The following is a 19503-nucleotide window of genomic DNA, read 5'->3' as shown; positions in this document are numbered from 1 at the left end:
TTTTCAACAAAATGTATTTCTTTTTTCATCGCGGGTACCCCCCTAATTTTTTTTTGAAAAAAATACACAAAATGAGTTGTTCTTTTTTTTTGAGTTGAAAACTCACGCCTTCATGGTATAAAAAAAAAGTTTTTTTTTGGAGACCTTCAGTTTTTAGAAAAATTCAAACATTTTCGAAAATTTTTTTTAGTTTAAATTTTAGTTTTTTGTAGCTGAAGACATTATGTATCTACTACATGTATTTCCTATTTGCTCTCCATGCTGCATTGTGGACAAAAAAAATAATGAAAAAAAATTTGAAATTTTTTTTTCCAAAAATTGTTTTTCTAAAAATCTCAATATCTTGAAAATTAGGTCCAGTCACCGGAAAAGCTCCTGGACTGGTCATTTTTTTCGCAGAATCTATCAAATGAGCCAATAAACTCGCAAGTTGTGGGGGAGCAGTCGGAGTACATTCCATGTCAGTAGTTTTCGAGAAATCGATCAAATTCCGAAAATTTCGTGGTTTTACTGAGCCAAATTTGGTCCCATCCATTAAAAACAAATTGCGAAAAAATTCAAAAAATTTCAAAAAATTTGACCTTCGCGTCAATTTGCCCTGCCCGGGCCTTGACAACTATGATTGACAAGATAGCAGAAAAGCAAGCGAAAAAATATTTTGTGAAATATATAAAAATAGCTTTTCGTATTTCCTGCTACCCTGTGAATAGCTCCATCACTGATTGTAGTTGAAGACAAGAAATTTGGTTAAATCCAACTATTTGATATTAGATTTGAGAGACTGGGTAGATAATTTTTCCGGGAAGCATGAAGAAGAGGTAAATAATCCAGCTTTCTACTCATTCCTTTTTAAAACTTACGTTCTTCCTATCCTTGAGTATTGTTCTGTTATTTTCTGTTTGTCCCCCACATCTCATCTCTCTAGACTTCTTGAATCCACCATTAGAGTATACTCTAGAATAACGCTCCAGCGCTGTAACATCTCTTTCTCTTCTTACTCGCAACGCTTGGAACTCCTCTCAATGCACTCCATTAGACACCGCAGACTCAAATCCCAATTACTCCTACTTTACAAATTCATTGCTGGCGCATCTCACTTCCCCTTCCTTAATACCATTGTCAGATTGTCTGATTCTCCCAGAAGGCCCATGGCTCTTATCTATCTCTCCCCCCTATCTGATAACTTTTTCTCTTTCACCATTCCGTATTGGAATGCCATAACCTACAATGTAAATACTTTTCTTTCCCCCTCTCAATTTGCTATTCTACTTGATTCCTCTATAACCCGGTTCTAATATTTCTTCCTCCTTTCCTGTTGTTTAAACGAACAGTTTCTTAATTTATTCTCTGTCCCTGCCTCCAATTGCCTACTTCCTTTATTTCCCATTGATCTCATCTCCATAACATTGCTCGCCCCCGTTTTAGTCTTTCAAATTGTCTTTCCCCATGTCATCATTATTTATTTGTTGATTACATAGATTTTTCCTCTTTTTTACTTGAAACTGTCTCGTGAGGGACATGTTCAAGTCTTCTGTGAATTTTTATAGCCATTTTGTCGTGAAAAAAAATAAATAAATAAACATTCGAAAATTCATTTTAGATTACAAGTTTCTGATAGAATACAAATAAATAGATTTCAAAGATAAGATAATATCGATCCTTGTTTTTCGAAAACACTTTGAAAAAAATTTAGCTAGTGAGAATCACTGATTAGTTGTAGAAACTAGTAAATTGGATATTCAAAACATCTTCTTCGAGATCAACCATTTTAATGACCAAAATTTTAACAATTTTCCGCAGTTACAATTCTGTTTCAAGTTCCATGATATTTCTTGGAAATGTTATTTGATTACTATCAGTCTCCGTATAAACAATCTTGTGAAGAATTTTAAAATCTATTTTTATGCACGTATATTTTTTTGACTACATTGCTCGTTGGAATCTGTTCAGTATGCGGAAAGTTTTTCAACCAAATCCGTGAATTTCCCACGTCAAAAATATATTTCTGTTTCAATCAGTCAAAAACAATAATTATCAATCAGTGCAATTGTTTGAATCCTCGTTTAAAAAAAATCAGATTCTAATCTATCGAATGAGAATTCATTCTGGTTTCTCTATTAGACTTGAGAACATTTCCATCTTCCATGTCTATTGCCTGTCTACATATGTACGTTTCATTTCAAATCGGAACACTTTGTAAAAAAAAAGTTAACTGATCCACTAAATTTGTTTCGCTGAGAATCATTTCAGGGGAACTGAAAAAACTCGTATTCAAATAAACTACTGACACACAACGGAATGTAGTCAAGTTCACGTCATCATTAATATGATTGTGAGAAAGATAATATTTTCTGTTACTCCCAAAAAACTTCAGTTCCATTGCTATACCTTATTTTATACAGAATATTTTGTAATTCACTCAGAAACAGGGCCGAGACATATAAAAAATATACCAAGATGTAGATATCGTCATTTTCTATATCCGTGACCTACTACGGGCCGAGTAACTACTCGTTAATGTGTCACAGGCCTAGAATGGCTTTTTGATCATTTTCACGTTTTTTGGCACTAAAAATACAAATATAAATGAACGATTTTGCCAAGAGTTTACATAATTCCACGAACAAACAAATTTGAGCTTGGAACAGTAGAAAACATACACGTTTCATAACTTCCGTACATGGTTCTCATCCGAATCATATCATTGACTATTTATAAAAGGTAAAGCTATATCGTAGTTAAAGTTTCTTTAAATAACCCCATGCTTTCGTCTATTTGCTCAACCTCCAACTTCTGCTTCACAATTGTGACTAAAAACTGAGATTCTTAGAAAAAGTGCTACCCCGAAGACATATTCTTAATGAAATTAAATTTATTTAAGTTTTCAAAAAATTAACTTTTCATAAAATAGTTATTAGAGATCAGCAAGTTGAAATGAAAAAAGGAAAGAACGAGGATAAAAGTAAAATGACTAGAATCACAGAAAGGAACAAAAGAATATGGCAAGTAGAGTGTGGAATATACAAAAATCAATCGAGTAAGGATGGAAATTTAAATGCGAACACCAGAATGATGGCAATGGAGCATGTCACCAACTGCATTTCCACATACGATATGTTGAACTCCGAGAGCTGATAATCCTTGAGTGGGGCGACAGAATTGTTCACATTGGGGGCCACTGGGAATATGTTGAGTGTATATATTTGCGGTTTCAAAATAGCGTTAAAGGTTTTAGGGGTAGCTTTAAAATATTAATTTATCTTGTCGTTTTTCCGAAAATTAATATGTGAACAACTGTTTCACTCTGACCGTTTATGGTCTTCCTCTTTTTAAATTTTAATTCGCCCAAGGTATCTCTTTCCCAGAACTCACGTCTTCTGAACGATTCCACGATGTCGACAACACTCGGAGTTGTCTTTTCCCTGGGAAGCACATTCCAAGAATGGGGCAACATTGAATATTCCACATTGACCACGATCCATGGCTGCGCGGATCTGCAAGATTTTAAAAAATATTGCCAAGTTGATCAAAAATTCATCAACTGCTAAATCAGATATGTCTAAATTATCAGAGTTCTAAAACTGAAACTCACCTCCGCCTGCGTGATATCATATCGACACAACTGTTGACATCCTGCTGGTAGATTCTTCCTTTTACAACACTCTAACAGAGATTTACTGGCGATTTCATTGCTAACACACGGTGTGAAGTCAGGTGAAACGCCACACTGTCCTCCGGGTGCCGGAGGAGGAGACACTCCTGGGGGTCCATTCTTGGGCGGAGCTGTGAAATGTAAGGGACGGAATGGTATCACACTGACTTTATTTGTGACACCTGGAGCGACGGTTGTACGGGGAACGATGACGACTGCGGACGATTCGACGGAGAGGTCTTTCGTGTTTCCCTGAGAAAATAAATGTGACTACTCTTAAATGATGATAACATAGGAAGAGGAAATTTCAGGTACTTTTGAAAATGAATATTGTGATTATTTCCATTTTTAGCAGGATTGTACCATGCTAGAAAAAAAAGAGCTGTGACACGGTCAGGTTGAGAATTTTTTTTTTTAAATATGGGGCGCCTGGATAATTTTGGTCCATTATCTAAATTAGAGCCCATCTATAAGATTTTAGCCTTCTGTTACAATCCCAATTCTATTTTTTCGGCAGAAGAGGAATAAACCTTGATAACTATTTCAAAATGATTTCACCACCACTCGAAACGGCAGTAATATAAAACTCACCTCCAATCTAATCTGTGGCTCCTTTTCTCTTGTATTCTGGTCTCCACTATTTGTCAAATCCAATTTATTGATTACACTGTCGATGGCTGAAATATTCCATAAATTTTAATGTTTTAAACATCCCTTAAGTTTTCAAAAATCATTGCATTAACTAGTCAACCACGTTTCATATTTGCCAACTCACTTCTATAAAACTTGTTGAATCTCTCATCCGCCTTCCCATCAATAGTGAACGGAGGGATTGAATTGACACCTGTCGGCTTGTTGTTCTGTCCACGTGGAATTATAGACACTTTCCATTCATGAGATGAGCCACTGAAAATGGAATAAGTGATTAAGTGCCGTTTTTAATTGATAGGTTAGTGCAAAGTGTTAGTCAACATGCCCCGTACACCACTGGTTTTCCTGTTTCATGCAGTTTTATTTTCCAGAATTTTCAGTAATTTATATTATTCTTGGGTCACCACCATCTCAAATTCATTCCCATTATTTCAGAATTCATGCTCGTGCACTTCCGAACCTATCCAATTTCCTTCGTTTCCTTGCTAGTTCCCCCATAAAAGGTGTAATATGAATTCTCGTCGTCGCGAAATTCTTTTTTCGAATTCTCATTCCACTCGGATTCTTCATCCGCACCTCCGACGTCTTCCAATATTTGGGCGGAGTCACGTAACGACTTCTATGAAGACGTGGCATCGGACGATTACATAAAAGTCTTCCGGGTGTTGTCAGACGACAAATCAATCGATGATGGGCTCGAGAATGAGCAAATGAGGGGGAGGAGCTTCGAGATGAGAAACGACGGAGATGGTTGAATAAAGAGGGGAGAGAAGAGGGGACTGATGAGTCTCTGGATACGCAAATTATTTTCAAAATTAAAAAAAAACATTTCTGATTCAAGAACCTGATTAGACTGAAAATCTTTCTGTATTTTTTCAATTCTGCGAATTTTAATTGACGCTCCACAGTCTCCCAGACTCCGAGTAAGAACTGCAAGGAAATTTTTGATCTACCCTCATGAAACGAAAAATTTGAGAAATTAGCAGGTCTAAAACGTTATTACTTTAATTTTTAGCGTAAAGCTCAAGGTCAGAAGTAAGAAAATTTCAGTTTTAGAATTATTCTGAGAGCATTATCCAACCATTCAATCCAAAAAATCCTGGTTTTATATATTATTTCAGGTCGAAATGGCAATTTTTCATTTTGATTTCGGAAAAATCTATGGGATTTGTTCATTTCTCAATATTATCCAACGAATGATATCTCAAATCGTGCTCCGGAGATTTGTACACATTTCTGTAGGACGGTTTTTCAATTAGCTCATTAGTTTTCGAGAAATCGATCAAATTCCGAATTTCTTTCAATTTTTTGTTATTTTCTCGAAAACTAATGAGTAAATTAAAAAACCGTCCTACAGAAATGTGTAAAAATCTCCGGCGGACGTTTTGAGCTAACATTCGTTGGATACTGTTGAGAAATGAACAAATCCCGTAGATTTTTCCGAAATCAAAACGAAAAATTGCCTTTTCGGCTTGAAAAGTATCTGAAACCAGGATTTTTTGGATTGAATGGTTGGATAATGCTCTCAGAATAATTCCAAAACTGAAATTTTCTTACTTCTGACCTTGAGCTTTACGCTAAAAATTAAAGTAATAACGTTTTAGACCTGCTAATTTCTCAAATGTTTCGTTCCATGAGGGTAGATCAAAAATTTCCTTGCAGTTCTTACTCGGAGTCTGGGAGACTGTGCGCTCGGCTTTAATTTTTTGATCACCCTCTGAAACTTCATAATTTTCTTCCCTACCTCAACGTGGCAGCTGTTCCAGATTGTTGTTCGAAATCTGGAGTCGCACTGATTTCTTTCCGAGATCTTGCGAATACATCTCCACTGTTACTGATCACTGACGGAGCAGGAGGAGGTGTTGGTGGAGGAGTTTGAGAGAAGAATGATGGTTGTGATGGGGCGAGTGGCTCTGGAAATTTGAAATGGGGAAATATGTTTTAGGTATTGTCATTGGTGTCTGCCTAGCTCCTCAGTGCAATCATATCTACTAGAATGCAATCCTCAGTTCATTCTATTTTCTCAGAAACCTATTCATAATTTCAGTAATTTTTGTGTGAGTTCACTCAAAACGAAACCAAATAAAAAAACATACGAGGTGAGTCAACGACTGCATTCTCCGATGGAGGTTCATCTTCATCGTAATCTCCAATGACTACGAGAGACTCTGGTGGTCTGATAATTCTCGGATCGGGTGTTGTCCGACGACGATGACCCTGAAAACACAAGAAACAACTGAAACCGGTTAGAAATCAATCAGAAACATACATCTCTTCTTGGACTTTGATTAAATGGGGCAGGAGTTGGGGAAGGGATTCTCACGGGAAGTTGTTCTCCAAAACTTCCAGTGAACCCAGAGTTCTGTCCCGTTGGAGATGGAATTCTACTTGGTGTTGGAGGTAGTTCTGGTCTAGATTCAATACTTGGAGCAAGTGGAGCTTGGGTTACTGTAGACCAGGATTCCGATGAGAATGGAATCAGAGTGGGGAATCCAGATGACGTGGTTGGTAGTGTTGTAGAAGAGACTTCTGGAGTGAGAGTTGTTGTTTCAAAGGAGGATCTAGAGGCTCCTCCAACTCTTGCATCTCCAGAATTTGAGCCTGGATTCAGGTTCAAATTTGAATTTGAATTAGGTGTCCACGTGGCATCCACTCTTGTCGGTGGAGCAGGTTGGTCCGGTTTCTCGAATGATGTTATAGTTGAATCGGGGTCTGAAATGAAGGAAGCTATGTTATGAGAGGCTAAATGTTGGTTAGATAAAACTGAATCAGCACATCAATTTAATTTGATTTTGGATTCGTTGGGGTGATCAAGTTTGTCTATTACTTGTTATCTTTATTTGAATTTGAAACTGTTAAAAATTGAATCTCAAACTTTAACAGACTGGATTCAAAGCTGTTAACTTCTATGCGCCTAAATATTATTTTCTGTTTCTTATGATTGTGTTCATTCAATATAAATATTTCGTTTCATTTGTTTAATATCTATAATAGAAAAAAAACTAACCAACACCTCCGAATCCTCTCTGTGAATCTCCACTTCCAGTGCCTCCAATATTCGCATTTCCATCATGAGCACCACGGACAGAGGCTGGTTTACGAGAGCCGTCCGTTGAGAATACTGGAAATAAATTGAGGATTTGAAATATCAGAAAAAAAGTAAACGCTCATAAAAATTGCCGTTCCAAAAGTGTTATGAAACAGAACACGACAGAAATTTTGTTAGTAAATTAAAAAAAACAAACTCACAATTATGTATAAACTCTGTTCCACACTGAACAGTTGCACACTGTTCCGGGCATTGATCTCTGATTCTTGTCGTACAACAGAAGGAAGTTGGTATTCGATGACAAGATAGTTGAGTGGATACTTCAGTAGAGAGAATGAATATTAGGAGAGGTTGGAGTAGGTGTTTCTCTCGCATTTCTGGAAATGTTGGTAAGTATATAGGTTGAGATTGTTGATTGAGCAACGATAAAAGAGAAAATTGGCATTTTTTAAAGAGTAACTGTAACAGGAAAAAGCAAAGATATATGAAACAGCCATTAATCGGAATGTTTTATTATGAAGATAATGTCAAACTGAAACCGTGAAGAAAACATTATACTGTGTGAACATTCTCTCTATACACTCCATGAATGCTGTAATCGACGACAAAAGAAGTAAACGAAGAAAAAATTGAAACTCTCAGAAGATTGCTATACTTTTTCAGATAACTAGCAATAGCTTCTTCATCTGCGCATTAAATCAACGGACTATTAACTATCCTACTTATGGGATTATTATCGGACCATTAGAAAACCTCTAAAATTATTTTTAAGAAACAGTAAATGTTTTGTCAACCTTCTCTATATGGGTTTTTTTAGCATTATGGGTTTTCTGTTGCGCGGATAGTGTGAAAAAGTGTGAATGGGTCAAGAAATTTTGTTGATGGTTTTCCAATGACGAAGAATTGAACGATTGGCGAAATGAATTTGTGAGTCTTGGATAAAAAAATAGAAGCCCGTATTGTTGTATTTAAGGAATATGACAATTTGAGAATATTACTCTCAAAAAAAGTATTTATTTTCTTTTGCTGGTTCAGAACACAGAAGAATTTTATTATTACGCGGTCATCAACTTTCAAATCGGTTCAAATGAGCAAACGATGATTGAGTGGTTATCTTGGTCTCGAAATAGTTTCTCTATTTCCGGTGTGTTTGTTACTGTAATAACTCGTACAGTAACTATGTTGAACAAATTCACAAACACTATAGTAATTTTGAATATTTAGCTCCCAATCAGCACTAGCCGGAACTTATGACTGACATGAAACGGAAGACAATTTTAGTTCCGTTTAGGTATTGCAGGAGTTGAAGAGACCCAGCTGGACCGGTCAATAACTTTGCCAACCACTCTCTATCGGAATTTGAAGAAAATTGAACCTACGAAACGTTCAAATAAAAGTAAGAAACATTATAAGGACTATATGAAACAGGAATGTGGTACAAATTACTATTTTTTGAAAATTTGATCACTCTTGTTAACAAATCACACATATGAATATACAAATCAAGAATTAAGAGAGGAACGACACCAAAATGATTATTAGCGGTCTTGAAACGAAGAGAATGCGGCGAAACGAACAAGATTTAAAAGGCGAGAAAGGACGTTGGGCAGTCCCCTATGGCTTCTATTGTTCTCCCCTCTTTTCAAGATTTTGATGCTGTAATAATGGGCCAAGAAACCACCTGAGAGGCAAAGGGGAAAGATGAGTCATCGAGTTTCAAGAGAGAAATTATTATGAGAAGGTGAACAGGTATTGTTGGAACAAGAGATTACAACACATGTCGACTGTCAGAGGTTAGCTTTTCGAGAATTTTGGATAGAAGGGGTGATTCAGATGAGAAAAAAGGTGAGAGAGGGGATGACGTGAAGGTCTTTTGAAGTTTAGAGAGAGGGGGGACCTTTCTCAAAAGAAACAGAGGAATTCAAATCGAAGAGTTGTATTTAATTTCGAGTTGCGAGCAAGCAGTAAAGTCTAATAATCCAGTTCGAAGTTTTCCGAACATACTGAAACAGAGACTATGAGATTTTGATGAAAATAGGGCTCTAGAACAGGTTGTTTTTTTAATTAATAAAATGATGTTCCACACGCCAAACGTTTTTATTTTGAGGGTTGAGAATTTATGATTTCCTGGAAACATGCCAATTTATTTTCCTACGAAGACATCTACAGTACTAGAAGAAAACCAAATGACTTGCATTAACGCACTGAAACTGAAAAGAAATCTTCTGTTACCGATTACAAATGAGATAACTGCAATTTGAATTACTAGGATGGATTTGTGCACATCATTTGTTTTATAAAATGATATTACGCTACTAGATTTTCCAGGTGCAGTTTTCGCGAGGTCTAGTAGTCTATCCATAGGATGTTGCTACGTGAAACCACTGAATTATATTGCACAGATTAAATTGAGTTCCTTTTTACAGCTACACAAAAATGACTCATGCCAAACAAGTCATCAGTGTTTCGAATTATTAGGGAAATCAGTTTTGCAGCTGAAGAGCAAATAAAAGTTGATTCTTCATGAAGATTTCTAGAATATGGAAACTAGGCAAAAGCGCAAGTGTACTGCATTGAATGTGGGCAGAGACTTTCTTGTATATCATGTAACAGAAAAGTTTTCTAGTTCGAGTATAAAATTTGACATAGAATACTGTTTCTGATTGGAGTGTTAAGTTTTGAAGGCGCTTTGCTCTATAATAGGTGCTGTTGATCAGTAACTCAATAAGTATGAATGCTTCGAGACAACTGTAAAAATAAACTTTGCAATTTCATAACAGTGCTACATCCACATTCGATATAGAGTTGCTAGTAAAAGTCAGACTTTATGTAGAATTCAATGACTAGATAAGTTCTTGTTATGTAAATCGACTTGTGTGTATGCCCGAAAATTTGCTTTTTGATTCAAATAGCGGAGGAAACGGTTATTCTAGCCCATGAAGACCATACTTGCAATATCTCGGCCCGGCACGAATTCAAAAAATGTACACAATTTTTTACTTTAAATTTTTAAAAACATTAAATTTTCGTCTAAAATAATCAAACATTCTATAAATTCGACTCATTTATTGAATTGTAACGAAGCTACCACGTGAAACAAGTGGACTGAAACAGGACAATGAAACAAAAAATTTTCAAAGCTTGATGAATTGCACTCATCTATGTTGGAGTTTTGCACTGATAAATGCAACAGCCAAAATTGAATAGTGTCGAGATGAATGGCTTAATTGAACAAACTTCTTAATTTACAAGTTAAATTAAAAATACTGAGAAACGGTGAGAAACTGATTTCCTTCAAAAAATCCTCCAAACATTTGTTTTTTTGATTCGTTATTAAATTATCCTTGATTTTAGGTAATGCACCGTGCGCCGAAAAGTTGAATGAACTAACTAAAATAATGTGCTTTTACCGTCACACGAACAGTCAAACGAACAGTACTTCACGGTTTATTTTCAATGTATTTTGAAACGAATGAAACACGCAGTTTTTTTTAAGTAATTCGTCTGAGAACCCATTTTCTTTTAGTCATTTCTTGCGTGAAATTTACGTTTCTGGAAAAGTTTTGGAAAATTGAGTGGGTAGCATCAAAAACAAGTCTCTGACTTCGTCAAATGATATTTGAAGAAAATTATGACGAAATTTACGGACACCCAAAGAAGTACTCTCAACAAAACAGCTCCTTTTTCGATGAAGAGAAACTGTGAAGACATTTCAGTTTCCAGATTTTCTTGTATCAGTTACAGGGTAAAATCAATGTTATGCCAGAAAATCGGTCGAGAAATGGATGAAGCTGACTAAAACTTATAATTTCAGCACCGCTTTTGGCAGCCAACTTTGAATTTCAACTAAAAACATCAAGGCTACTGCGAATAAGGTATTTTTCCGATCAAAAGCTACGGTTTGTCTCTACCTGACGTGTTCTTAATTTTTGTTCTCGAATTCTATTATTTTTATTCGATACTTTGAACTTATTTATGAATAACGTCTCATTTTATTTCTACGAGAGCTATACTGGAGGGAGTAACCGAGAAATCAGTTTCTCAACTTTTTATGATTTCAATTTGGAACTGAGAAACTTGAGAGTATTAAAAACGCGCCTCTTGATTAATGGAGCCCGTGATTATACGTTCGTAACAAAAATTTGCAATTGATTTTCCTTCAGTTTCATAAAATCCAAAAATTGTGTAGCACAATAAATTGATCACAGTTGTTCCACTGAAGCCAGATAATATGTAATATTGTTACAAACTGAAATAGAACAGAAAAAATAATTCCGTTTCAGATCCCGCTAAAAAATTTCCCGATGTTTATGGGAAAACTAATATTTAACAGATAATTAGACTTTTAGATACTTTTTAGTCAAGACAATTACCATAAGAATAGCTCTAAAATCAGCCGCGCTCCGCTTAAATTCATAGTAAATGCTTTCTTTAAAAATTGTAATCATTTTTTGATAGAACTGAATTTGAAATGACGCGCCAGTCGAAAAACTTCCTAAGAAAGTGCGTTTCAAAAAGCCACAATGAAAAAGCAAATGAAGCAATTAATATTTGAATTTGCCTCCAGTGGAGCCCGTTTAATTTCCATACTCGCCCCCCAGATGCCGTCAAAATGGAACCAAATTCAGTAACAGGATGAAGTTTTCAAACCGAGCGCGACCAGGAGAAAACGGTACCGAAGTTTGGAGACAAAGACCCTGAGAGATCAAAGTGTCAATTAATTTTTCTGACCAATCATGTCAAAATGAAACTGAGAATAATTTTCAATTAAGAAAGTCTGAACGACCGGGAGCAAAATCATTTATGTGTTCAAAATTTCGAAAACCCCCGAATTCATGAGCAGACGAAAAAAGTTATTCAAAATTTGCTGAAACCGAAGAGTGCTAGCCTTGAGAACTTTCTCCCAGACACCCTCTCTATAGTAATCCTTTCAAAGTACACAGAAACACAAGAAGAACAAGAAAAGGAAAAAACGAAAACGAAAACCAAACAGTGTATGAAAAAGAAGAAGTATATCGCATTTGCATGCATGTACAAACATTCTCATATCTAGTCATATTCTTCTGGTAACGAGAAGAAAATGGGCGGTGTGTGAAATTAACGGGAATTTCATTTCGAAAGCGAATTGTTACAATGTTGGAAGGACACGAGACTTTGGTGAAGAAGATGAATTATAGAGGGAATTGGAACTGAAATTTGAATTTTGGTTTCTGATGAAGCTTCAGGAAGTAGAAAAAAAAGATAATCAAGCCACGTGGTAAAAACTTTGAATCTGTTGAGTGAGAAACGAGAAAAAACGGAATTGAATCCGGAGAGAATGATTATCTGTTTCAATCTATTATCAAGAAAGAGAAGGGATTGAAAATGACAGTAATATCGGAAATTGGCCAAACTATTTAAATAAGTGTTAAAGCGGAGAATGCGAGGAATGTATTTTAAAAAATTCGTATACCGTTTCAGAGATTTATGTTCAAGAGTAGGAAAACGATCGATTAATTATTGACACGATGTCGCTGTCCAATAATTTTAAAATCCCATATTTCAGACATCTCATTTCAAAAATATTGTTGCACAATTAATCACTACATCAAAATAACGAATTGCTAGTATTTCAAAAGTTCCCTAGAGCTAAACTCGAATAATTCCGAAAAAAAGCTATGCAGGGCAGGTGTTTCAAATATACTTTTGTACTTTTTGAGGGAGGATTATCAGGGCACACATAATTGTGATACTCAGTAAAAATGAATAAGTGCTGGTTGTGAAAAAAATATCCAAGCGAATATCTACGAAAATCCACGGAAACTATCATAGAACTGAAACAGTGTAAACTCGGAAACATGAAAAACTTATGAGAATATGTTCCCCATTTTGAGAATTACTCATTATATTTCTTCAAAACTCACTAAAATTATCATTGAATTGAAACAGTGAACTTTTGATATTAACAATAGCTAGACTAGTTCGAAATGTCATTTCATGAATGTCTCAATTCAGTGGTGATTTTCCAAAAGAAATTACTTCTTCACAATACAAACAAATGGAGCAACTTGTTAGACGCTCTACTAGGTGCTTAGAGATCCCATCGAAAAACTGTATTATAATGGTACATAATGAACGTCCTGACAGGTTTAACAAAAATTTCGGATTCGATACAATTTTAAAAGTTATTAGAATTTTATTTAGTCCTAGAAAATGTAATGAGAGACAATTCAAAAACTTGAAACTACCAAAAAGTCACGCATACAAATGAATGAACAACTAACCAATCGTCAAGGTTGGATGCTGTTAATCTATCTTCTAGATCCCTATCATCTGCCAAAAAAGGCCTTCAAATATTCTAGAAACTTCTTTTTGCCGTGAAATTCGAACGATCACTAATTAATATCTGTCACTTTCAATGCCTTTTCTCGTCTTCTCCTTCTTCTTTTTACCCTCCACGGAGAATGAAATTAAGACAAAAAAGTGCGAATGTTTGAGTGTCTAAGTCTCTCATTATGATGCGCTTTTCTATCAAGAATCCCTCTTCTTGCGTCGCCAATTATTTTTTTGAGATTAGAATCTCGACACTATTTTCGCTTATGCAATTCGATTTGAGGAGATGATACAGGTGGGTTTCAGATGAATTTTGATTTGAAAAAAGAGATGCAGGGAAATGCAAGAAATATCTTTGCCACTAATTGAATTGAAACTGAAATAGTAGATTTTGAGATTTAGAAAAGTTCAGTCAGAGGACCGGGTCGAGATCTGTCTCGAAGCAAGTATGAAACTCCATTTATAGAATTTCGAGGTACATGTATGTGTAGAATACCTAACGTTGTCTCCGAGAACTATACTTTTAAGTCCTGGTTCTGAAACTATATGACGAAAATTCAGAAGTGAGTAACATTTCTCTAATGTTACAAAATCTGTCTATGAGCACTAACCAACTTACAAAACTGATGTTATTCAGAAACTGAAACTTTCAATTTTGAACCAGTTAAAATGGTCCAAAAACAGAGCGAAACTTCGACTATGCAGTGATAATAAAAGGTGGTAAACTGTATTTTGGATTAATCAAAATTTTCATCCCAAGGATACAAATTTAACCTGTTTCAACATGTTTGCAAAAGCGGAACTCTGAATTAAAAAGAACTTTGATGTGAAAAATTTGTTTTTTAAAACATTTTGAGGCAATATTTTAGTCTTCGATAGCAGCGAAAAAGTAAGATCTATTCAGACAAGGTAAAACCGGAAAAAAGGCAGAATTAATCCGAGCAACGTATATCAAGAAAATTTTTTTAAACAGAGTTTTTTTTTAATGATTTCTAATAGTTTTATGTTTTAGTGGTATTAAAACATTTGACTCGTTTTAATTTAGTCGTTCTACGAGTGTTTACAGAATCATAAGCAGACAATTTGTCCTACCTGAAACACGACATTCATAATTGTCAGATTAAAAATTTCAGTTTCAATCCTAAACGCAAACTTCCTCGCAGAAATAGATCATCAAATTTAAATGTGAAAGGCTTTGGAATACAGTAATATTCCGAATTTCTCAACTTGAATAAAAAATCATGATTGACTGTTCAATAATCTCATTAGAACCCCATATCACTGTACTGAAACAGTAATTAAGGTTACACACTTTTTCTGTTTCACAGCTGTTTCAGAAATTCGGAGCGTATGTTCAATTTAGTTATAAAACCTCTCTCAGGCTATGATAAAATATTTATTCTCATTGGAAGATCCGTTATATCAGAAGAAATTTTGAATGACAATGAATTAAATCTGCGGAGAAATATTATGTAAATTTGGCCAGCATTCACCGAATGTCTATAAATAATATTTTTCCACTAATCAAAGCATTACGAAACAGCTGTTTTATCTATTTAATTCTACTTTTTCATCAACAATTTTGATTTAAAATATGAAACGAACTAATCTTTCTCCGGTTATTCAGATTTCAGATTCCCGGACAGAAGACTTCAGTGAAATCAGGACTGTTGAAGATATTAGAAAAATTATGGAGATCACCAACATTCTTCAATGGTCCAGAAAAGAAAATTTTGTTAAAAAAACGTTTTGAAAAATATTTTTCACAGGAGTACAGGGTTGTGAAACAGAAAATCACTCTTAGCATTTCGGATGCCTCGAATAGTAAATTATCAGTGACAAGCTTCTAGGGAAGTGCTACAGGTAGTGTTTATGAAACTTGTGATGGTTGCAGTAATTAAGTCCAGAACGTAACTTAAAACAAAATGTTGTTTTTAATAACTTTATGAAACATGCTTCTTCTGTTTAATAAGTCGGGGAAGTTCAGCAACTAGAAACCGCAGTATAAATTAAAAGTATAATAACATAGATCATGCTACCGAAACAGTATTTTTTTAGGAAATGCATTCTTCAAAGTCAACTATAAGGATTACAGTTCTTGTTAATTACCGATAATTTACGGAACACAGTAATTAAACGATGCAACATGTCAAAATGTTAAAAAGTTGGAGAAAGGAACCTTGAAAGAAGGGAAGAACAACAATTGGGAAGAATTGGAACTTAAAATTTTTGTTAACATTTCGAAACAGAAAACATTCTTCAGGATTAATGTCTTCATTGAAGTACATTCTGAAACCTTAATTATCAGGCCAACTGAAATTCCGAACTAATCCAAATGAGAAAGCGAATCCTCTATTCTTCTATTCTCCAGAATTCCTCCACCGTGACTCAGATAGAATCCATCAGATGGCATTGGAAAAACAAAAGACCACCTCTCTCTTCGAAAGGGGGGAAAGTAAGGGTTTACGAACCGTAAAATAAAACAAATTGCGCGTTTCCCCTTCTTCTCAAAGAGGGGTGACAAACCAAGAGGCTAATTTTACAGTTTTACAACGAGCGGTTTTCGGCTAATATGAGATGGGAAGGGATCAGGGGACAAAAAACAAGAAGATGAGGGAATAATATACGTCATTTTTTTGTAAAGAAGAAGATAAAGGAGAAGCGGTTTCAAAGATTATGAATAAGGAATGGAAGGATGAGTGGTTGATAAGTAGATAATAAAAAAGGGATAGATTTCGAACAGAGAGCAGAAAAAAATTGAAAAAATTGTGTAAAAAATGAAGTTGTATCAAACCTGAAATACTGGGAGATCCCGGACTAGTGGTCAGTTCTACGACTTTTTTTCGTATAGAAGAAGAAGAAAAAGAAGCGGTTTCAAAGATTATGAATAAGGAATACAAGGAGTGACGATTATTACCAAAGAAAACTTTGAACCTATTCGAGAATAGAGCAGAAAAAATAAAGTAATCTGCGCTCTACCGAAACCAAAAAACGGTAAGGTGTCAGTCCCAGTGGGGCATCATCTGACAATGGATTCACAACATAAGGGAACATTTTTCATGCGCCGGTTAAGAATTTGATGAAACTTGGTATACATACTCTTTTGTCTGAAATTGCATCGTTGTTTTTCCTTTTCTATTGAGAAAAGGAGAATGAAGAGAGGGGATGTGCAAAATGAGGCTTTCGGCCAATGAGCATAACTCTGCAAATTCTGTCAACACCATTAAATTAAGCACATTCGAAAGTATATGTGTGTCATGTTTCATCAAATTCCCTACCGGCATTAAAAAGGTTTTCTTCTTCTCACAATCAGATCATTATGGAACAGTCGTTTAGCACTGCTATTTACAGTTTCAAATTTAGTTTCAGCGTTCTACTAATGACTGGGATAATTAATAGAAAAATGCATCATCTAATAGACGGAAAATGAGCAGAACTACAAATTATGAGTTCATCTAGAATTGGTGTTCTTAATAAGTTTATTAAAATTCTAATTATTTTCTCGTTATGGATTTTCTAGAATATAAGAAAGCCAGAATTTGGAAATTTTTGTTTTGTTTTAACTTCTTTGAAGTTTTGTAATTTTTATGTTGAAGCCCAGAAAATTCCTCAAAATGAAAATTTTAAACAAAACTGAGAAAATTCTCGTATGCAAGCGTTAAAAATCAGGAAATAACTAGAAAACGAGAAAAATGCGCCAATCATGAGATGCTCTCTCAGTTTTGAAGTGCAGTATTATGCATACAGTATTATAGCCTATCACCATTGACAAAATAAATACGTGAACTTTATTCGAATATCAGAAACAGAATCGGCAACGTCGCCAACTCTGTGAAAAGCAAATAAACTGAAGAAGGAATATAAAAAACACGTGAACTACACAGGGAAGAAAAGGATTTCCAGAATCGGCAAGCTTGCCGATCCTGTTATTAAAAAAAGATATTCCAAAACATTTAGAAACGTGAACTCGGTGACAGTAGAGAGGGTAGTTCGTGGATAGAATCGTTCTTCGAAATCGTGAAAACTGTCGATAAAATAAAGTAGATGCCGACGATATATATTAGATGGGTGTCATACACGTCTAAGTTGTCTGAAATAATAATGGTTTATAGAAAACTTTGTTTTCTGTTACTAACCTTTGTGAAGTTTTATTCCAATTGTATCAAAATGAAGTGAGTGATAAACCAACACTTCTAGTTATTGATTCAAAAATAGACTGACAAACTGATAATTTGGGTCCTGCAATATGAATTTGTATAATGTTGTATACGACTTACTTTTATGCCGCAAAAGAAAACGAAAAATATCTCATAACACTACCGCAGAATGAGAAATGAATTTTCTTCGCATTCAAATAAATATCACGGAATAAAAACCGTTGAAAAAATATCAACGTGCCCTAGATTTATAAAAACGCGGTTCTAGAGCAATGTTTTTCATTCTCGCACTATCTGAATGCAAAACTATTTGAAAGCGTTTTTCTCGCGGACAGGTAAGTCGTATACAACATTATACAAATTCATATTGCAGGACCCAAATTATCAGTTTGTCAGTCTATTTTTGAATCAATAACTAGAAGTGTTGGTTTATCACTCACTTCATTTTGATACAATTGGAATAAAACTTCAGAAAGGTTAGTAACAGAAAACAAAGTTTTTATAAACCATTATTATTTCAGACAACTTAGACTTGTATGACACGCATCGAATATACATCGTCGGCATATACTTTATTTTATCGACAGTTTTCACGATTTCTAAGAACGATTCTATCCACGAACTACCCTCTCTACTGTCACCGAGTTCACGTTTTTAAATTTTTTGGAATATCTTTTAATAACAGGATCGGCAACTTTGCCGATTCTGGAAATTCTTTTCTTCCCTGTGTAGTTCACGTGTTTTTATATTTTTCCTCCAGTTCAATTGTTTTTCACAGAGTTGGCGACGTTGCCGATTCTGTTTCTGATATTCGAATAAAGTTCACGTATTTATCAATGATGTGAAGTTTCAGAAAACGTAGGCTTTATATGAGGTGGAACTGGAAACAACCCATAGTGGTTATTTTACTGGAACTCCCCAACAGAATTATCTTAATTTGCTCTGATCGCAACTTTTTCTGTGCAAAAACATTGAATTTTCAGGTAAAATGCAATTTTTTGCAAAAAAGAAATTATCCTGTGAGCATTCACAGAAATTTTTAGCTTTTTCGTATTTTGTTAATCAAAATTAAAACTTTCCAAATTCTGCCTTTCTTATATCATAACCGATTTGAGCTCCAGGATTACTTTTAATCAATAATTTGTTCAACTCTCCACCTATAATCCATTTCCTAACTTGAATTTCCAGATAATCATTAAAAAAACTTTAATTGTCGAGTTTTGAAAATTATTACGAGGAACCAAAAGAATCAGTAATCTCTGTTTCACTAAAAACATTTTCAGTTCGGTTGGTTCCTTTTTATAATAATAATTGAAATATATTGATATCACTGATCCCTTTTGAAATACAGAATTCTGCGGTACAATTAAACAGAGAACATGTATTAAGCTTTCATGTTAAAGTTGAAACTGAAATAATCCTGTTCAGAATTCCAAGATAAATATTTACTTGATAAATGTTCGGAACAACAAACAAAGCATTATCTCGTTGGTTTCTTATTTCTGTGCTCTTCGAAACCGTAAAAATAATTATATGAGAAATCGATTCTCTCAGATAGTTTTACTCCAAAAATTTATGAATCGCTGAATGTCATTTATCTCGAAGTTAGCATGGAAGCTATCTGTTGCAGGTGATTGTGTAACTGATGCTATGAATAGCGAAAAGTTTAACTGCACTAGGTA

The 19503-nt window shown here is 34.8% G+C and overlaps 2 protein-coding genes across 2 annotated transcripts; one reads left to right on the top strand and one right to left on the bottom strand.

Annotated features, from left to right (window-relative positions):
- Positions 1 to 3051: 3051 nt before the first annotated feature.
- Positions 3052 to 7727, bottom strand: GCK72_012887 (uncharacterized protein; the record flags this gene model as incomplete). Its single annotated transcript, XM_053729469.1, has 10 exons — positions 3052 to 3178; positions 3373 to 3494; positions 3593 to 3904; positions 4244 to 4329; positions 4428 to 4558; positions 6048 to 6216; positions 6400 to 6520; positions 6573 to 7015; positions 7311 to 7424; positions 7553 to 7727. 10 exons carry the CDS (start codon positions 7725 to 7727, stop codon positions 3052 to 3054), a joined length of 1800 nt encoding a protein of 599 aa, XP_053584241.1.
- On the top strand, positions 6515 to 7041 carry GCK72_012888 (uncharacterized protein; the record flags this gene model as incomplete). Its single annotated transcript, XM_053729470.1, has 2 exons — positions 6515 to 6548; positions 6653 to 7041. 2 exons carry the CDS (start codon positions 6515 to 6517, stop codon positions 7039 to 7041), a joined length of 423 nt encoding a protein of 140 aa, XP_053584242.1.
- Positions 7728 to 19503: the final 11776 nt, after the last annotated feature.

This window comes from Caenorhabditis remanei, chromosome IV, assembly GCF_010183535.1.
Source record: "Caenorhabditis remanei strain PX506 chromosome IV, whole genome shotgun sequence".
Classification (NCBI taxonomy): Eukaryota; Metazoa; Nematoda; class Chromadorea; order Rhabditida; family Rhabditidae; genus Caenorhabditis; species Caenorhabditis remanei.
The sequence above is the reverse complement of the archived record's forward strand: the minus strand, read 5'-3'. Positions and strand labels throughout refer to the sequence as shown.